General features: G+C 43.4%; 1 protein-coding gene across 4 annotated transcripts in view; it reads right to left on the bottom strand.

Annotated features, from left to right (window-relative positions):
• The window catches only part of Smr (nuclear receptor corepressor smrter), a 76,078-nt gene that overhangs the window by 25,275 nt on the left and 31,802 nt on the right, over window positions 1-19,001 (bottom strand). For all 4 annotated transcript variants that reach the window (XM_089264908.1, XM_089264907.1, XM_089264906.1 and 1 more), the window contains exons 3-6: window positions 5,345-6,686; window positions 2,045-4,010; window positions 1,522-1,975; window positions 530-945 (exon numbers count right to left, since the gene is read on the bottom strand). In XM_089264908.1, the coding sequence (XP_089121034.1) occupies window positions 530-945; window positions 1,522-1,975; window positions 2,045-4,010; window positions 5,345-6,686 (4,178 nt within the window). The remainder of the gene's footprint in view (window positions 1-529; window positions 946-1,521; window positions 1,976-2,044; window positions 4,011-5,344; window positions 6,687-19,001) is intronic.

The raw sequence follows: 19,001 nt of genomic DNA on the forward strand, positions 1-19,001 counted from the left end.
CGAAAGTCCAGCAGCAAATGCAGTTCAATTGCAGCTGCAGCCGTTAAAAGAAAAACAGGGAAAGCTCTAAAAGCTCAGTCTAAACAGAAAGCTTCAAGGACAACTGAAAAGGCTATGCGAAAACTTGCAGCCAGAACATTAACCAGTAAAGCTTTAAGCTTCAAGATATGCTGCAATAGTAAAAGGACGAACTAAAAACGCTTGTAAAGCTCTACAAGAACGGGAGTTCTAACTGTTTAAAGCTTCGTTGCAGTCCAGCTGAAGAAAGTAAAAAACTTTCGGAAAGCTTTAAAGCTTCGCAAGTCCTTTCAAAAAGAGACATTGTGGCACGAAGCTTTCGTTTTTCCCAAAGCTTTCGGTATAAGCCCTGTGAGCTTTTAGTGCGTCAATCTGAGACTCTGAAGTTTGGGTCCGTAGAATTCAATAGAACATGACATTGTACATGGTGCAATTTTTTCCCAGATCCATTTGAACTTTTTGCTACATTAAGCTCGGCCTAAAATAGTTGAACAATACTTTTGGCACTTACCTTTGGCATCCAATGCCAGAACCTCGGAGGTGTTCAACAAATTGCCCGCTCGATCTGTGACCATTGGCGTTGACGTAGACGTTGTCGTCGGCCTCGTTGCGGTGCCAGTTCCGGTTCCGGTTCCGGTGCCCGTTGCCGTCGTCAACGGCGACGATGCTGTCGATATCAGCGATGCGGCGCTAATGAACATCATCGACGAGGACGACGACGACGAGGATGTGGACGAGGAGGCGGGCGCCAGGCTGGAGCCGGCGCCTTTGCCAATGGACGAGATTTGATTGGACGCATCGCTGGCGTTCAGTTTGATGTTGCTGTTGTTGTTGTTGCTACTGTTGTTGTTGTTGTTGTTATTATTATTATTGTTGTTCACGTTGGACTCGCCAGGCGCCAGCTCAAAGCGTTTCTTCTTGGCATCGCTGTGGGAAATACGAAAAGGAATTTAATTAGTAATGAATCACGAAATAACATATGCTGTCGATATCTCACTTATCGATATATATGCTAATCGATACACCTATCCTATCACTGGATTGCTTCATTAATAACTCATCGATAGCTAGCATTGCTTTAATGAACACTATTTCATTGACATTGTACTTATTCGACAATCGCTAGCATTACTTTCTTAACTTATCGATATAGTAATTGACAGCTTTTTTGAATGTATACATTTCATCAAAGCTGCACTCTGCTATCGATTAAGCTTTACTTTCTTTCAAACAAGTCTATTTAAAAGCCCGTATCAACTTATCTATAAATTAATCGAAGTTGATCTGACTGACTATCGATATTGTATTTGATCAATATGCTTGGATTGTCTCAATAGCTCTACTCATTCTTAAGCTTTTCTATTTATATGCTAGTATCAACTAATCGCTATATTTATCGATAGCTTCTCTGACGCTATATCGATATCTTTATTATATACTAAGGCCTCAGTTAAAATTCACATTTTTGCAATGGAATCGATAGCAATGTGATCGATAACTCACCTAACGTCCGCATGCAGCTCATTGCCGGCACCAAGTCCCTCCACTTGGGCCGCCTTCAGCTTCTGACCCAAATAGTTGCCGGCTGTGGTGGCCGTGGTAAGCGTTGCCACGCCGCTCGCCGGCTCCGTGGCTCCAGCTGCCGCATTGGGCACAGCAAAGCCAGCAGCAGCTGCTGATGCTGATGCTGCCGATGCTGCTGCTGCTGCTGCTGCTGCTGTCGCTGCAGTCGACGTCGTCTTTACGATTTTATCGCCAGTTGCATTTGTCGAGGTTGCAGCGGCTGCCGTCGCAGCAGCGCCCGTTGCAGCATCATCCAAGCCAGCGGAGGGCGCGGGCGCCTTCACGTTGGCCATGACCACGCTCTGATAGCCAGGCTTAAAGCCATTGATGGCCACGCTAACCGCAGGCGTTGTCGCTGCCGCTGCCGTCGCATTGCCTGCTGTCGCACCAGTTGCTGCAAGGAGAAATTGAAATTAGCGAATCTCGGCAGAGATTGAAACCCACTTCCACTGTAGCCACTTACCACTGTAGCCATCGGCAGCCGTTGCTTTGCTCTTGCCCGCCAGCTGCTCCTCCGTCTCGGCCGGCTGCTCCGCTGCCTTGGCGGCATTGGCTGCTTTGGCATCGCCTGGCTGGGACTTGGATGCCTTGGACGTGGGCGCAGCGGTCGCAGCGGCAGCAACAGTCGCACCAGCAGCAGCTGCTGCAGCTGCCTCGCCGGCAACATTCGCTGACGCATTTGTTGCGGCTGTTGTTGCTGCTGCTCCTGTTGCTGCGGCTGTTGCTGTTGCTCCTGTTGCTGCTGCTGCTCCTGCTGTTGCTGGCGCTTCCTCCTCAGCGGTTTTGGCTTTGGCGTCGCTGCTGCTGCCCTTTGAGATCTCCGTTTTAGCTGCTGCTGCAGCTGTTGCATTCTTATTCGCTCCAGCTGGCGCCTTGCCCGCATCCGCCTTGTCCGCCGTTGTTGTTGCTGCTGACGACGCTGACGCTGCCGTCGCTGCTGCTGCCGCGGCTGCTGCTGCTGCTGCTGCATTTTTGGCCACCTTTTCACTGCCCGCCGCCGCTTCGGCAGCTTTGCTAACGGCGCTCGCCTTCTCGGCAGCACACTCGGCCGCCTTGGCGGCATCAGCGGCTGCCTTCTCGGCGACGCGTTCCCGTTCGGCGGCACGCTCGGCCCGTTCGCGTTCCGCCACGGCGCTGGAGCGATTGCCGGACTTTTGCTGCTGCTCGCGCTGCAGGCGCGTCGTGACGCCCGTTGTCAGCGAATCGATGATGCACTGCGGCAGCTGGGCCTGCGCCTTGGCAGGATTCCGGCTGCTGCGTGTGCGTTGGCGGGATTTGCGCAGCAGCTGCTTGTAGTTCTCCGTCTTTTTGCTGAGGTAGTAATAGCGTACGCAATCCTGCGGCGACTTGCGATCCAGGCTGGCGGCGATCATGCCAAAGTTCTTCGGATGCTGTAGATACTTCTCCTTGAACGTCTCCTTCTCGCCGGCCGTCCACAGATTGAGTGCCTTGCGCTCCTCGTGGACGACAATCATGTTCTCGATGAGCCCGTTCTCGTTGTGGTAGGCGCAGCGACGCTGACGGGCATCGTGCATCAGGGGCGGTATCACGGCATAGGAGCGCATCTTTTTGTCCTCGAGCGCCTGCTCCTGCAGGCCGTCCATGATCTCCTCGTAGTCCGCCTCTGACTTGACGCGCGAGCCGACACGATTGAAGCGCTCCTTGTCCTCGCGCTGCTTGCGCAGCTCCGTGAACACCTTCTCGAAGAACTCGCGATTCTTGGCCTCGCGCGCCTTGCGCTTCGCGCTGCCCTCGGCCCGTTCGCAGCGGCGCTGCCAGTCGGCCTGATCCTTGGCATACTTCTCCACCAGGCCCTGGTTGTACTCCCAGCGGTCGGCCTTCATCTTGCGTATGTGCACGAGCAGCGGTGCCCGCACCAATGTCTGATGCCGTTTGATCAGCTGCGACAGCGCCTCCACGTCCAGCGGCTGATTGTACAGCGGCAGCCAGGGGCGTGTCATGCTCTTCACGCCGCCCGCCTCGCTCACCGCGGAATGTTGTGCGGCGGCCGTCTTCCGGTTCGCCTCGTACACGCGCTGGGCCAGCAGCTGCGTGCGCCAGCCCAGCTCCATGTACCGCTCATTGCCGCTCTCGGCTGCCGCCTGCTCGGCGGCCGCCTTCTGCTGCTTAACCGTCGCCGCCGTTGCCGCCGCCTCGTCCAGCAGCGTCTTCTCCTTCTTGCGCAGCGTCACCATTGCCGTTTCGGCATACTTGATCTCATCGTCAACGCGCTGGATTTGAAAGAGCAGATCGTCCTTGGCGCTGTTGTTGTTGTTGCTGCTGCTGCTGCTGCTGTTACCGCTGCTGTTATTGGCGTTGTTGCTGCTGCTGCTGCTGGTAATGTTGCTGCTGCTGGCGCCGCCTGTGCTGCTGCTGCGTCCGCGCTCCTCTGAATTGTCGCTGGGCAGCGTTGGTGAAATGGCCTCCACCTGCCGTAGGTAATGAAAGAATTAATAATTAAAACATTACAGAAAATTGTTGTGCAATGACATTAGCTGAACGCGATGCGATTAAACTATCGCGATTTATCGATATTCGACTATAATTCTCATTTCTGCTAAATAAAATCTTTCCTATTCAAATCTTAAGCTTTTAGAAATTAGAGAAGCTTTCATTAGACTGAGAGTTTCCATGGAAGAGATGAGACAGATAGATAGATAAACCTGAATTACTCTATGTATGACATATTGTCATATAGGTATGACATTCAGTTAGCAAAAGCTAATTATATCTCAGTCAAGCTTTAAGAAAGTACATTAAAGATCTAATGAAGTGCATTAAAGCTTTTATCAAGCACATCCAAGCTAAAGACATCCTTATAAAGCTACTTGACATATCTATAATCATTATCTTATAAGGGATATTACTTTATATAGATAATTTAAGGCTTTAATTGTATAGAATATGAATTGGTTAAAGATGATAAGTTACTCTATTTGTGTATATGCTCTCTATTAGAGATAGATCTCTGATTATTTCTCTGATTTTTTTCTGAATTTCTCACACATATTTATGGATTTCTAAGAAGTAATTACCTTTGCTTAATCTTAATTTTAGATTAGGCTGAGGAAAGCCTCTATTTGTGTATATTCTCTCTACTAAAGATTGTTCTTCTATGATATAGATAGATCTTCTCGAATGTCTCACAAAAATTAATGAATGTCTTAGAGCTGTCTAGCTATACATCTACTTTGCTTTATCTTGATCTTCCTTCTATGATGAGAAGTTTCTGTATCAAAACTAGATATTCTCTATATAGAAAAGCAACTCAGTTTGTGGATATTCTTCCTATTAGAGATAGTTGTCTTCAAATTTTCACGAGATTTCTAGGAACTATCCACCTTTGTTTGGTATGGATGAGAAGTGACCCTATGAGTGTCTATTCTTTCTATTAAAGGGCTATTCTTTGTGCAAAATTGTGACTCTTTTGCTCATTATTATATATATGAATGAAATAAGTGACTCTAGATATAGAATTAACTCCATTTATGTATATTTTCTCTATTAAAAATAGATAGATCTTCTCTGATATACATTTGCTCAAATTTCTAACAAGATTTATGGATTTCCATGTGTGTATTAGTATTAGTATACATTCTCTATATAGTATTCTCTGTTATCGATCGAATGTCTCAAGTTTTTCAAGTTATTCCAATATAGATGGAATTTCTTAAGTTGCTCCTGTGCTTGATCTTAATTCGATGATTAATCTATCGTTCAGCTAATGTCATTCACTGGCTTCAACGTCTCAACGATTCGTCACCTGTGGATGGTATGCTTCTGTGCTACTTGCTGCGGCTGCTGCTGCCGCCGCTGCTGCAGCTGCTGCTACTGAAGCTTGGGCATTGCTGCTGCTGCCGCTGTTGTTGTTGTTGTTGCTGCTGCTGCTGATGCTACTGCTACTGCTGCTGGTGGAGAAGCTGATCAGCTGCGCATTGGATGCTGACACCGTGGGCGGCGGCACCATGCCACGTGCCGCATGCACCTGGGACGTCAGCTGTTGCAGCTGCTGCTGCAGCTGTTGTTGCTGCTGTGGCAGCGTTTCCACCTTGAGCTGCTGCATGGCCAGCGGCGTCAGCACCGAGCCAGCGGACATGTGCAACACGCGCCGCGACTGCTCCGTCTCATGATTGCTCTGCCTACTGTTGTGTTGCTGAGCTGGCGAGGAGCGTTGCTGCTGCTGCTGTTGCTGTTGCTGTTGCTGCTGCTGCTGTTGCTGGTGTGGCAGGTGATTCATGTTGCTGACATTGGCATCGCTCAGCCGTTGCTTCTTATACGGCTGACCCACGCTGCCCGGCGGCTCAGACAGCGACGGATGTTGCTGCTGTTGTTGCTGCTGCTGCTGCTGCTGCTGCTGTTGCTGCTGCTGCTGGCGCTGTCCAGCCGCTGCCAAGGCTGCGGCATTGGTCAGGTATTCGTTGTTGTAATGCAACGACTGGTAATGCGACATGGCCTCCATGACGAGAACGCCGCCGGGCTGGGCGCCTGGCGGTGCCATGCTGCCGGCCACTTGGAGGACGCCGCCGCCGCTGCTACTGCCTGGGCCGGCGGTTGAGGCGACAACGCCAATGCTGCCGCCGCTGCTGCTGCCCGGGCCGCCTTTGCCACCGCCAACGGCAGCAGCGGCGGCAGCCACCGTCGCTGCACGCGCCGCCCGCTGAAACTCCGGCACCGACGCCTGCAGCTGAGGTATCCGCATATATGGACTCTCCCGATGATAGTTGGCCACCGGCGCAATCCCAATGCTGTACGCCGGTGGCTGTATAAAATGTTGCGGCGCATCCGCAAACTTGGCGTAGCTATTCGCCGCAGCTGCGGCCGCCGCGCTGCCCGGTCCAGGACGCGGAGGCGACAGCGGACTAGCTGCCGACCTCGACGATTGCTGCTGCTGCTGCTGTTGTTGTTGCTGCTGCTGCTGTTGCTGCTGCTGTTGCTGCTGTTGCTGCTGCTGTTGTTGCTGATGCTGTTGATGCTGCTGCTGCTGGTGATGGTGGTGATGCATTTGCTGCTGCTGCTGTTGTTGTTGCTGCTGCTGTTGCTGCTGCTGCTGCTGATGGGATTGCAAGTGTCCGAGGCTCTTGACATACGGCTGCTGCTCCATTGTCCTGTACGACCAGTGGGGGAGAAAGAACAACAGATTATTAGATTTGTGTGTACGCATGCGATATATCTAGCGATATATCTGACGATATATGTTTAGCTAACAACCTTTGCAACTCAGAGAGATAAACTTTGCATTCAATCATTCATTTCGCTCAATATTTATATTATTAGATCATATGTTCGTTTTACGATATATATAACGATATATTTAACGACATATGTATAGCTAAATAAACTTATGCAACTCGAATTGCTTGACTATCCATTCATTCATTCATCCATTCATTATATTCCATCTATATTTATAATTACAGATCACTCATTCCTTTATTCATTTATTCATTTACTTTCATTCATTCATTAGTAGACTCCATCCATATCTCTATCTATCTTTACAGTTTACTTAATATATATCGATAAACATCGATTAAAGTTCAGCGTAATATCGATATTTCTCCTAATGAACAAGTTGAACTGGACTAGTTTAGCTGCAAGAAAACCAATGACAATCTATGGACAACTTTTTTTGAACAAGTTCATATTAGTTATATATAGTTCACTCCTCTGACTAGGTAAGTTAGTGAATGAATAGGTTCCAGCTGTGAACTATAATATTTGTGTATATAATATGATCATTTAGAGTTTGCTCGTTCATGAACTACTTCTGATAAAATTATGAATTAACAGATCTTGGAACTAAACTCAGCAATGAAGTGAATCTAATCTAATGAATTCAATCTGCTGCCTATGCCAAAAGAAGGTAATAGTTCATGAACTATTAATATTATTAATAATTAAGGCTAGATTTAAAGTAAACAATGATGTGATTACACAGCTCAAACTGACTGAATTAACTAGTTCGAATGAACTTAGTTATGAATAATTCAACACAATTCTCGCCCAACATACTTAAAGCCAATCAAGCTGCAGATGAATCCAAATTCAACATTTTTTTTTTACAATTTCGTCAGACATTCCTACTTTTTTCTTCTTGTTCTCTTTTTATGTGTTTGTGTATCTGTATCTTAGGCCAGCAGGTGCATTCAGTAATCGTTTGAAGGCCAGCTCAAGATGATGATGGCTTTATCAAGTGGCTAAACAGGTTTGACCCCATTGTGCACGCCTGGGCCAATCTACGCTAATCCGAGTGCAGCGCGCATCAATTTGCATAGAATGTAAAATTTATTAGTTGCATTTGAGCGATGCGCCTTAATGCTGGCTCTTCATATTTATTGAGGACACGAACCCGGCCGGCCGGTAGACAGCTTCACACATGTTGCGGTGTGAATGAGAGCTAGCGCGCAGCTTGAAGCGACCAAAATGAGCGAGAACGAGCGTATAGCTACGCTGCTCATTTTCGTGAGCCGCGTGTGCCTCTGTATGTCTGTGTGTGTTTGTGTGTGTGAGCAAGCGAGTGAGTGCGACAAAGCAGCATGACAATGCGACGTGCTCGAGCAACATGTGTGAAGCGAGCGGCAACATAGAGCATGTTGCAGCATGTTTGTTGTCACATCTGCGTATCTGCTGCCTCTGCTGTTCGCTGCTGCTTCTACTTCTGCTGCTGCGGCCTATGCGAACGGCAACATAGAGCATGTTGCAGCAACATGTTGCCGCAATGTGTGCCCAACATGTCAAGCAGCAACATCTGCGATTCTGCTGCCTCTGCTGTTCGTTGCTGCTTCTACTTCTGCTGCTGCGGCCTATGCCATAATCCACCCCAAGTCAGCCGTCATTATTAAAATTTCTTTTTTAAACGGTTGCGTCGCAGCTGCTGACGCTTGAGCCGTTGCGTTTGAGTTGTGATTAACGTGCGACGCGTTTGACCCGACAAAGCGAACGTCACACACGTCAGGCAAATGTTGTCGCCAGTGGGAGGGGTAGCCATGAGAAACAGACACCCGCATACACGGCTCGGTCGGTTATTAATTCATTAAATAATAATGGCACATAGACAGAGAAGGGCAGAGAGAGACAGAAAGAGAGAGAGCGAACGGGCGAGAGCGAGAGATATAGACAGAGGTTAGCGACGCTGCGCAGAGCAGCGGAATGCAAAGCTGCAACGTTGCCAAACTTCAGTGATAGCTATTTTTAAAGAATGAAGCATGCGAAACAACAGCACGCTTTAAAGCTGCGCTACCACCCCCCTCTGCTTACTCTTATACACACATAAATATGTATGTAGCTTTAAACGAAGACGATAGTATTATTCGAATAGAATATCTTATCGATATGTCCGTTCATGCATAGTATTGGGTAATATTGGCTGAGTGAGATGTTAGTTAACACTAATATCGAGTGTGGTCCCCACGAGGTCGCGGACAGTTGATTAGCAAGTGAAAGAAGGGCAAAAGTGCAGTGCATAATTATCTAATCTGGAGAAATATCCGACATGCATATATACGTATGTATGCACATATATGCTGCGCAACACCAGGCGACGGCGGCTTCTGTCTGGCTCATTCAGCTTTAAAATCCAACGACGACGACGACGACGACGACGTCGACGCTGCTGCTCCTGCTAGCTGCCATTTCTCATCAATCATATCGACCTACAGCAATACAGACACACACACACACACGCACACATCTTTACATACAATGTGTGCATGCAAACGAAATTGAGCCGCTCGCAACCCCGAGAACTCTACACACACAGAGAGAGAGAGAGAGAAAGAGAGATTCCCTTTCCTCTGCAATCACACCACGATGTTGCTGCCCCCCGTTGCCCAGTGCCTGTGCCTGTGCCCGTGCCCGCGTTGCCAACGATTGCCAATTTGCGAGCTCCTTTGAATTCGAGTTGCAAGTTTCGAGTTGCCAGCTTCGAGTTTCTTTCGTTTTGATGGCTTACCTGCAACGAGTAAGAGAGAGAGAGAGAGAGAGAAAGATAGCAAATTAGTATGCGTGTGCGTTTATTATTGATTGCATAAGGCTTTAATTATAAAATAGCTTTCTATTTGCAATTTAATATTCCATTCCATTGCCTGCCATGGCATTCCCTCCCTTCTATGCCATTCGAATTTCAGGCTTGCCTCTTATCGAATTTCATTTGTATTTTCTAAGGCATATTTAATTAACTATAGGAGCCATTTAATATGCCATTTCATTGATTATTATTTCTACTTGGACATTAGATATAGATATACTTATTTACTATACTATATGTATGTATATATTTATATGTATGTATATATTTATATTTATGTATATATTTATATGTATTTATTTATTTATATATTTTTAATGTATATTTAAATTTTCTTCTTTGTTATCAAAGACTTCCACACTTTATTTAATTGCTTTAATTACTTTGACGTGCTTTTGTTTTCTTTCGTCCAGTTTCAAGCACATGAAAAGCTCTTCGACGCATTAGCTAAAGAAATTGAAAAACAACAACAAATTGCGAGCAAAAAGAACTTTCTTTCTGCTGCTGTCAGTTATCGTTTGTTCTCTGTTCTCTCAATTTGATTTTAATCTATTTTCACTTGCCCCATCCCCAGTTGAAAATGCAACTTTAATGGACACAAAAAGCAAAACGATGAAAAAACGAAAAAAAAAAAAAAAAAAAAAAAAAAAAAACAACTCAAAACAAAACAAAAACATCGCAAGAGCTTTGCTTTTAATAAGCTCTGCTGCTGACGCTCTTCAAGTCGGCTCTCTCGCTCGCTCGCGCTCTCGCTCTCTGTTAACATCTCTGTTTTGCGTGGGCTTTAAAGTTGCGCCAGAAACAACACCGACAACAACTACAGCTACAACATCAACAAATAATTAAAATTTGCAGCTTGAATAACTTTTTTTTTTTTTTTTTTGTTTTGTTTTCTGTTTTTGTTTTGCATTTCTGTTTAAAAGTGGCTGCGCAGCAGCTGCGACGCTGGCAGCGCCACTGAGACAGGCCACATGTGCCGTTATGTGCATGTGCAAGTGCATGTGTTTGCCAATGTATATAAATGAGTGTGTGTGTGTGTGTGCCGACTGGCAGCATCCTTGCGAGCAGAGCCACCCAATGCGGCCCATTCAACAGCCACGCCTGTGAGCCACATTGCATGTGCTATATACATATACATACACACATATATGCATGTATATATTCGTGTGTATGCAAGTATGTATATATGCATGCCTGTGTGTCTGTGTGTGTGTGAGTGGCATATATAAAATAAAAGTCGCCATACAAGAAAAACTAACAGCGAGGGCAGCCAAAGGGCAGGCACACACACACACACATATATACATACATACAACGAGCCAAACTGTGTGCAGAGGCGAATGCGAAAAGAGAAGAAGCAGCAGCAATAGCAACAGCAACAACAACAGCCGTTAAGTTGTCCTGAAGGCAAATGCCGCTACAACGCAGTAAAAGCAGCAGAAGAAGCTTGAGGCAACAACGCTCTCCCATTCAACCCTGTCCTCCCCTTTGGCCACACTCCCTCTCCTGCTCTCTCTCTCTTCTCCCACACTCCATCTGTCACTCTCTGCCTGCCCCACCCATCGCCCAGCGGTCCATGCCCAGGCGTCTGCTCTTTGGCAAGTGCAAAAATTTATCGATTTTCTGTGTGTGTTTTTGCAGAGTTTTTAACGGTTACGTATGGCCCCGCGTGTATGCAGCAGCAGGAGGACGAAGAGCGGAGCGGGTGAGAAGGTACACAAGGAAGGGCGACAACGGACATGCCTTGTTATGAATGTGGAAAAGCAACCACCCCAGACTCCCCTCCCCCAACTCGCTCGCTCGCTCGCTCGCCCCGCAAACCGAGTCAGGGGCGTGGATAGCAGCTGGTAAGGTAGACAGCCAGGTAGCTAGATGAGTTGGCTGAGCTAGGTAGGTGCACTTTGTATGCCGACATGGCTGATTATTATCCTGGGCAACTCTTACTGCCAGAGAGAGAGAGAGAGAGAGAGAGAATGGGAATGAGAGAGACACAGAGAGCAAAAGATGGGAATAACTGCGGGACGACAAAACAACTTTAAAAACAAACTTTCATTCTGTCTGTGTATTGTGCGAGTGTGTGTGTGTGTGTGTATGTGTGTGTTTGTTACACCCTGTACCATGTGCCATGTGCCCGGAGTGCCCATGTGTCACCCTGTGTGCCATTAAATTTCTGTTGAACTGGAAATTTAATTTGCGGCTGAGACTACCAACAGCTTAAGAGGCTTAGACGCCATAGAAGAGAATGAGAGAGCGCAGATACATAAGATAAATGAGACATAGAGGAAACAGCCAAGAGACTGACAAACAGAGAGATGGACAATGACAGAGAGAGAGAGAGAGCCATAGAGCAGTTTGGGTCAGCTGCAGCAGTGCGCAGCCAAGTATAAAATTGGCCATCCTGCCTCCTCCCCCCTCTGTTGACTGCCTCTATTTTTGTTAAATTTCTTGTTGCCAGCACTTTAAGAAAACTTTAGACTTTGGCTTCAACTCTATGGAATTCACAGTGTTGTAAGACGTGTTCTGATCGAAGTTGGCTGTGGAGTGGAAGTGGACGGCAACCTCCTGACTTCTTTAGTTGAACTGAATGAGCACCTCGTGAGTAACTTAAGCAGCTTTCCAACACTGGCAACAGTAAACTCTATTACTTTTGGTGCATTCAGGCCTAGTTGCACTTGAAAAGCCAATACCTAGCTCAAAACTGAGCAATACAACACTACTACACTTGTTTAATGAACTGTTCAACACTACTGTTGCATATTTGAGTTGCCAAACACTACTTGAGCTCGTTTGCAAGCGTTAGTAAGACTAGAACTACATACTGCAATGCTCTAATTGACAGTTCAATGCTAGAACTGACGTGACAAATCATTAACCAACACTGAAACACAGAAACTGTACTTTAATCAACATTTTAGCAATCATGTTACCACTATTTACTAACACAGCAGAAATATATGCAAAATATTTTGATTTCCAGAGTCACATGCGAAAAATTGCCTTTTTAGATAGATTAAGCAACACTGGAAATGCCAGAAATTACGTAATTATTCAACGAACATTCCTCATTCCAGGCACCTTCTACAGTCTACAGTCTGCACAATATCAAGCAACTTTACATTAACGTTATGCAACACTACAGCTGCGTAGCACTATCTAAAGAACGCTTTAAATGTAAATCCCGCATTCAAAACTTAAATTGTGTCTCCAACATGAAAGAACGGCTCTTAGCACATAAGCTTCATTCACTCCCAAGTAGATGTATGTATGTATGCATATGTAGGTATATCCAGCACTCCCCCACTCCGCATCTACCCCTGCCGCCTAGCTCCAACTAAAAGAAAATACTATAATTTAGTATTCAAAGCTTCGTCGCGGGCATTCATATGTTATCTCATCTGGCGCGCCCAAATGGGAAGCTTCATTCATGGAATTGCACATGGGGGCTAAGGGTAGGGGCTCTGTTGCCTTTACATTTGGTAATTTGAAAGGTTTCAAAGAAACACTGAGACATAGAGCGAGAATTGACATAGGGAGAGACAGAGAAGTAGAGAGATGGGAGAAAGAGATGTACAACAACAAAGCACACGTAAATCCCATTCAATTCTATTGAGAAATCAGCTTTTGTTTCGCACAATACTAGAGGATTGAGATAGAATAGAATAGGATTATATTATCTTTATACTAAGCAATTCAATAATGTATTATGTACACACTCGCACACACACACACACACGCACCGTGTGCCCCTATCATCATTACTCTATATCCCTCTCACTCTTTCGCTGTTGCTGTCTTCGTCGCGCAATTGATTGGGCTTCACAAACAATTCGCTATTAATTGGCGTTGCATGAAGCAAAGAAGAAGAAGAGAGGCAAAGATAAGACAGAGAAAGAGTGTGAGAGTGAGAGGGAGGAAGCAAGAGAGAGAGAGAGACAGCTTTAGCAACTTTAAACGTAGTTGTCTTGCAATTCTTCCATTGCATTGTTTCGCTTCGTTTTGTTTTGCTAGCGTTTCGCTGTCGAAATGATTTAAACTTTTCTACAGCCAAAAATTTGTTTGTTGTTGTTTCATTTGTAGGTGTTTTATCTTTTGTCTTGCTTTTGGTTACTTTTAGCTGATATTTTTCCATATAACTGTTAGTCAACACTTATCGCTTTCTGCTTGAGCCAAATACGTAGAGAATGTTAGCCAACACTGGAGATACGTTAGTTGGCATTCATCAACACTAAAGATGCAGAAAAACGCTTTAGCCAACACTAAATGGGTAAAAGTGAACGTTAACCAGCACTGCATATGTATATGTACGACTTAGCCAACACTGAAGATGCAGAATTTAGCACTAGGAAACACTATAGAAACAGATGACGTATTTGTCCCTAGCCAACACTGGAGATACACAATTTAACCTATGCCAACACTATAATTCTAAGCTTTAACCAACACTGCGGACAGCTACTAGCACCGCTGAGTGCACACGGCTATACTACATCACTTTGCAGCACTCTCCAAGCTAAAGCAAAGCCAAATTTTTCAACACTACGGCAAATGCACAATTTGCCTTGCAATCAAATGCAACGGTATTTAGTGGTCAGTCAACTGTGCATAGCAGTGTTGGTTAATTGCATTAGCTGCCTCACCTGGCACTAATCAACACTGCAGTTGAACTAATTACACAATGTGTATAAGAGTATAACAGTATAACACTTAATTAGGCGTACTGCACTCACTCGATGCAGCTCATTGACTTCCATCTGTCGCTACAACTGGAACAACAACATCTATTACTGTTATGATTCCTGTCGTATATTATAAATATAATATTATATTATTATATTTTTAGGTAAATATGAATATTTTTCTTCATCTTAGCTCTTTCGTGGCAACCCTCGCACGTGCCTTTTGACATCTGGTTAGCCTCTTTAGCGTTCGCCCGCAACATTTCAGTTTGATGTCTAAAACTTCCGCATTTAATTACACCTGCACACTCCCAAGTGTATGTGTGTGTGTGTATGTGTGTGTATGTTTCTATATTTAGCTACAGCATTAACCACAGCATTCCATAGAGCATATGCAAAGCATTTCATATGCAAACCGAGCTATTCATTGCCTCAACTTCAATTCAATTTATTCCCTTGACGTGGAAATTGAAATTCGCCTCACCTTTAAGGCAATCAATCTAATGTATTACAGCAAGCAGCCTTTGTCAGGCACAACAAGGTGTTTGTTAAGTCAAAGAACCCGTTGGGGAGTTACGAGTGTAAAATTGAGCAAAACAGAGACAAATGAAGAAGAAGCAGAAAGAATACGAATGAAGCTTAAGCAAAATGTGAAGAGAATTCGTATGACCATTAATAATATGCAACGATAAATGAAAAGTAGAAAGGATAAAAGGAAATAGACAAACAGGACACAAAGTAGAAGAATTACAAAGGACAAGGATAACAAGTAAGAAAGCTCTAGTCGAGACTGCTCGACTACGAGATCCCCTGAACCCTACAAGCAACTGATATTTCAAACTGATATTTCAAACACACACGCACACACACACGCACACGCGCATACAAACAAACACACGCACACACACGCATACAAACAAACACACGCATATACACACACTCACATATACAGGCGATTGCGCTTGGGTTGCGCTGCAGTGTTGGCAATATTATGAGAACTTATTTGTTGAATAATTTAATTTCTAGACGTACGAGTGTAATGAAACTTTCAGAACGTAATCATAATGTTAAAATGTATGTGTACACCGAAGCACAAGTCTCTAGTATTTGATATACGACTTTTACAAAGATGAGGGTGAGGGGGTTGATTTAGGGGTGGGGGGTAAATTTTAACAAAAACCGAAATTGTATAAAATGAATCTTAGTATACATTTTAAATTTGGAGACTCTAGCTTGAAAGATGTAGGAGATATAATTTTTTAAGTGATCTTCGATAAGGTTTTTTATCGATAAAAAAGTATCGGAATGAGTTATCGTTTTTTAGTGATAAACTCGATATGCGCGTGATATATACGGACATTTTAAAAAAAAGTTGAAGTCTCTAGCTCTTATATCTTCTGAAATCGACGCGTTCATACATACGGACGGACGGACGGACGGACGGACGGACGGACGGACAGACAGACGGACAGGGCCAAATCAACTCAGCTTGTCGCCCTGATCAGGAATATATATACTTTGTGGGGTCTGCCACGCCTCCTTCTGCCTGTTACATACTTTTAACAAAACCATTATACCCTGATTTCCCATTTTCAATGGGTTCAGGGTATAAAAACACAAGGATAAGGACATGCAATACATAATAGAAAACTAACTAAAGGAGAGGCAAAAAAAGAAGTTAGGAAAAACGTAGAAGAAAGTGGAAAGATAAGTTAATAAATAAAGGAAGTCGACCAAGTCTACCAAAGGATAAAGAACAGACTCAAAAGAGATGAAAAAGAAACGCAAAAGTGTTTTGTTTGAGTAATTTTAATATAGATCTAGATAGAAGTATGTACATACATATATTAAATAAACAGTAAATAACTTAAGATTAGCTAAATATATATGGAGAAATTGGATAAATTATATATATTATATTTTATAGACAATATAATTATGGCATTATAGATAGGCACGTTGTCTAGGGATTTCCATTATTCAATTAACAATACTAACTATAGTTATATATACATATGTATATTGTATATTCCAAAGACAATACATGTACATATATATTATACATATATAATAGTATGTATATGCATAATAATGATATTTTACAAAAAGTCAACTTTTCATCTATTATATATTGATAGAGATTTTTAATTTGCGTAAATTCTTTATAAATATTCCAATAGAAAACATTTGAATGCATGTGTATGCATCTATTCGCACACACACACACACACACATATATATATCTATACATACACCAGTATGTACACATTAAATATACATAGTAAATGCATATATGTATGTGTGTATGTATTATATGCTAGTACACATACTAACATCTATTCTAAATACTTAATTAAATTTCTGTTTTTCTTTGTCTCCCCTCCATTTCTATTTTATTTATTTTTGCTTTATTTCCTCTTGCAGCTGTTTTTACAGCTGTTTTGATGGCAGTCAGCAATTCACTTGCTGTTATTGTTATTGTTGTTATTGTGGTTGTTGTTGTTGTATTGCGAGTATTTGTGTTTGCGCGTCGTCAGCTTGAAAATTAAAAATGTGCAATAAATTGCAACAACAACAACAACAGCAGCAACAAACATAAATAATAAATTAAACAAAAAAAAAAGTATTCCAATTACGAGACATCAGCGTAATATAAAACGAGAGGGAGAGAGAGAGAGTGTGTGTGTGTGTGAGAGAGAGAGAGCTAAGCATGTGCTGAACTTGGTCAGCAAAACTGATAAATGAAGCTCACACATGTGCACACACACACATATATATACATACATATATATGATTACTTCTGTATATGTATAACAGTTATGCTCATATAACAGCTACGATTGCCACTGCAAAATTTCTGGCAAATCCATATGCAAATTTTCACATAACAGTGCGAAATTGCAGCGAAAGACGAGGAGCTAGGGGAGATGTGGGGGGCAGGGGGAGGGGGGCGATGTGAGAGGGGTTGATTCTTAGATGTGCTGCATTATCATATATGCATATATATCTCTCTCTCTCTCTCTCTCTCTCTCTCTCTCTCTCTCTCGCTCTTCTCTTGTACATTGAACTTTTGACTGTCCGTCCGTTCCGGCCCGCTCCGTTGGCAGCTTCAACAGCCGCAAGCAGCCGCAAGCAGCAGCAGCTGGCCTGCATTATGGCCTTACCCGATTCACGATTCCCGTTACCCGTTACCCGCTACCCGCTCTACCCGATTCCCATGCCTTGCCGCTCGCACTTTTCGAATCTATTTTTGTGCGATTTATGGCCGCGTTTTCGTTTGAAATTAACTGCTCTGAACACAATCGAAAAGGTAGACCATAAAAAAAAACAAAAAATAGAAGGAAATATGAAAGAGAGATAGAGAAAACAACGCAGCTGCAAGGCAGCCAGAGGCGTGGCCAGAGTGGGGGCGGCAGCCGTGGGGTATACCATATCTAATCTGGGTCGTAAAAACATGTTTCATGCGTTCGCTAGGCATGCCAAACAAACCCTGCCCTCACACTCTACCCCTCCCCTAGCCACTCAACGCCTCCCCCATGGACGCAAAGACTTTGATAAACCTCGTGCGAATTATAAAACGGGTTAAGTCTATTTTATTTTATTTTATCTTTTTTTTTTATTCAACTTTATTTCTTTTGCTTTTGCCTCAGCTATTGACACTGTTATTCAAAGGCTTATCTAATCAAGAAACAAAGTTTATAATAGAATATAAATAGAAAGAAGGGTTGGGAAACAAGGCTGGAAGTCACTTGAATTACGCTCAACTAAGGTATACTCTATAAAAGTGAAGAGAGTGTATTAAACGTTGATGAGATTACGAGAGATCATCTAGGATACTATAGTTTATAATAGATCGTATACCAGACATAGTAGATAGACCATAATGATGGTATACTAGATAGATCGTAATGCCAGATAGATCGTATATGAGGTAGATCATTATGTTTAACAGATATATCATATATAATATATATATCATATATTATACTAGATATAGTATCATATATTATCTACAATAGATCGTATAGCAGATACCTCATGCAATTATATAGACGTTATACAATATAGATCTTAAGGCAGATATATCACATGGATCGAATATCAAGTAGATCATATTGATATCATACTAAATAGATCATATAGATCGTTTACCACATCATGATGATTCCATGTATGTACATTTGTAAATTCTCGATTAGTTACAACAAATGAGTATAACAAAACATAAAACTTCCATCAACTATGGGACTACAAGTTCCAAATATAGCTTGTGATATAACCAACGTAGTATTTCAGTTATATGCACAGATAATGTCATTTAGTTTAGCCTCGTACGGCACTATCTAAAGGAAAGTCCATTATCTTAAGCACCTCACTATCTAAAGAAAAGTCAAATATAAACAGAAATAATCTAGAGCACTTTATGCGGACAACGTGTGACATTGATAGAAGAAATGAGAATGAGAATGAGACGGCGTATGGGAATGCGATTGGGGATTAGAAATGACGCAGACAGATCGCAGACGGAACATGCGAAAGAGTCGGACACTGCAGTTGAGGTTGAAACGTCAACGCTGATTAGAAACGGTTCGCTATATATGTATATGCATATGCATATATAGAGAAAGAAATATTAATAATAATAATAATAGTAATAGAATGGCAATGATTGATTCATAGATGCGTCTCGAGATAGCGCTTATCGAAAGCAAACAAAG

This window comes from Drosophila navojoa, chromosome X, assembly GCF_054131105.1.
Source record: "Drosophila navojoa isolate 15081-1374.11 chromosome X, UAZ_NAV_1.0, whole genome shotgun sequence".
NCBI classification, from domain to species: Eukaryota; Metazoa; Arthropoda; class Insecta; order Diptera; family Drosophilidae; genus Drosophila; species Drosophila navojoa.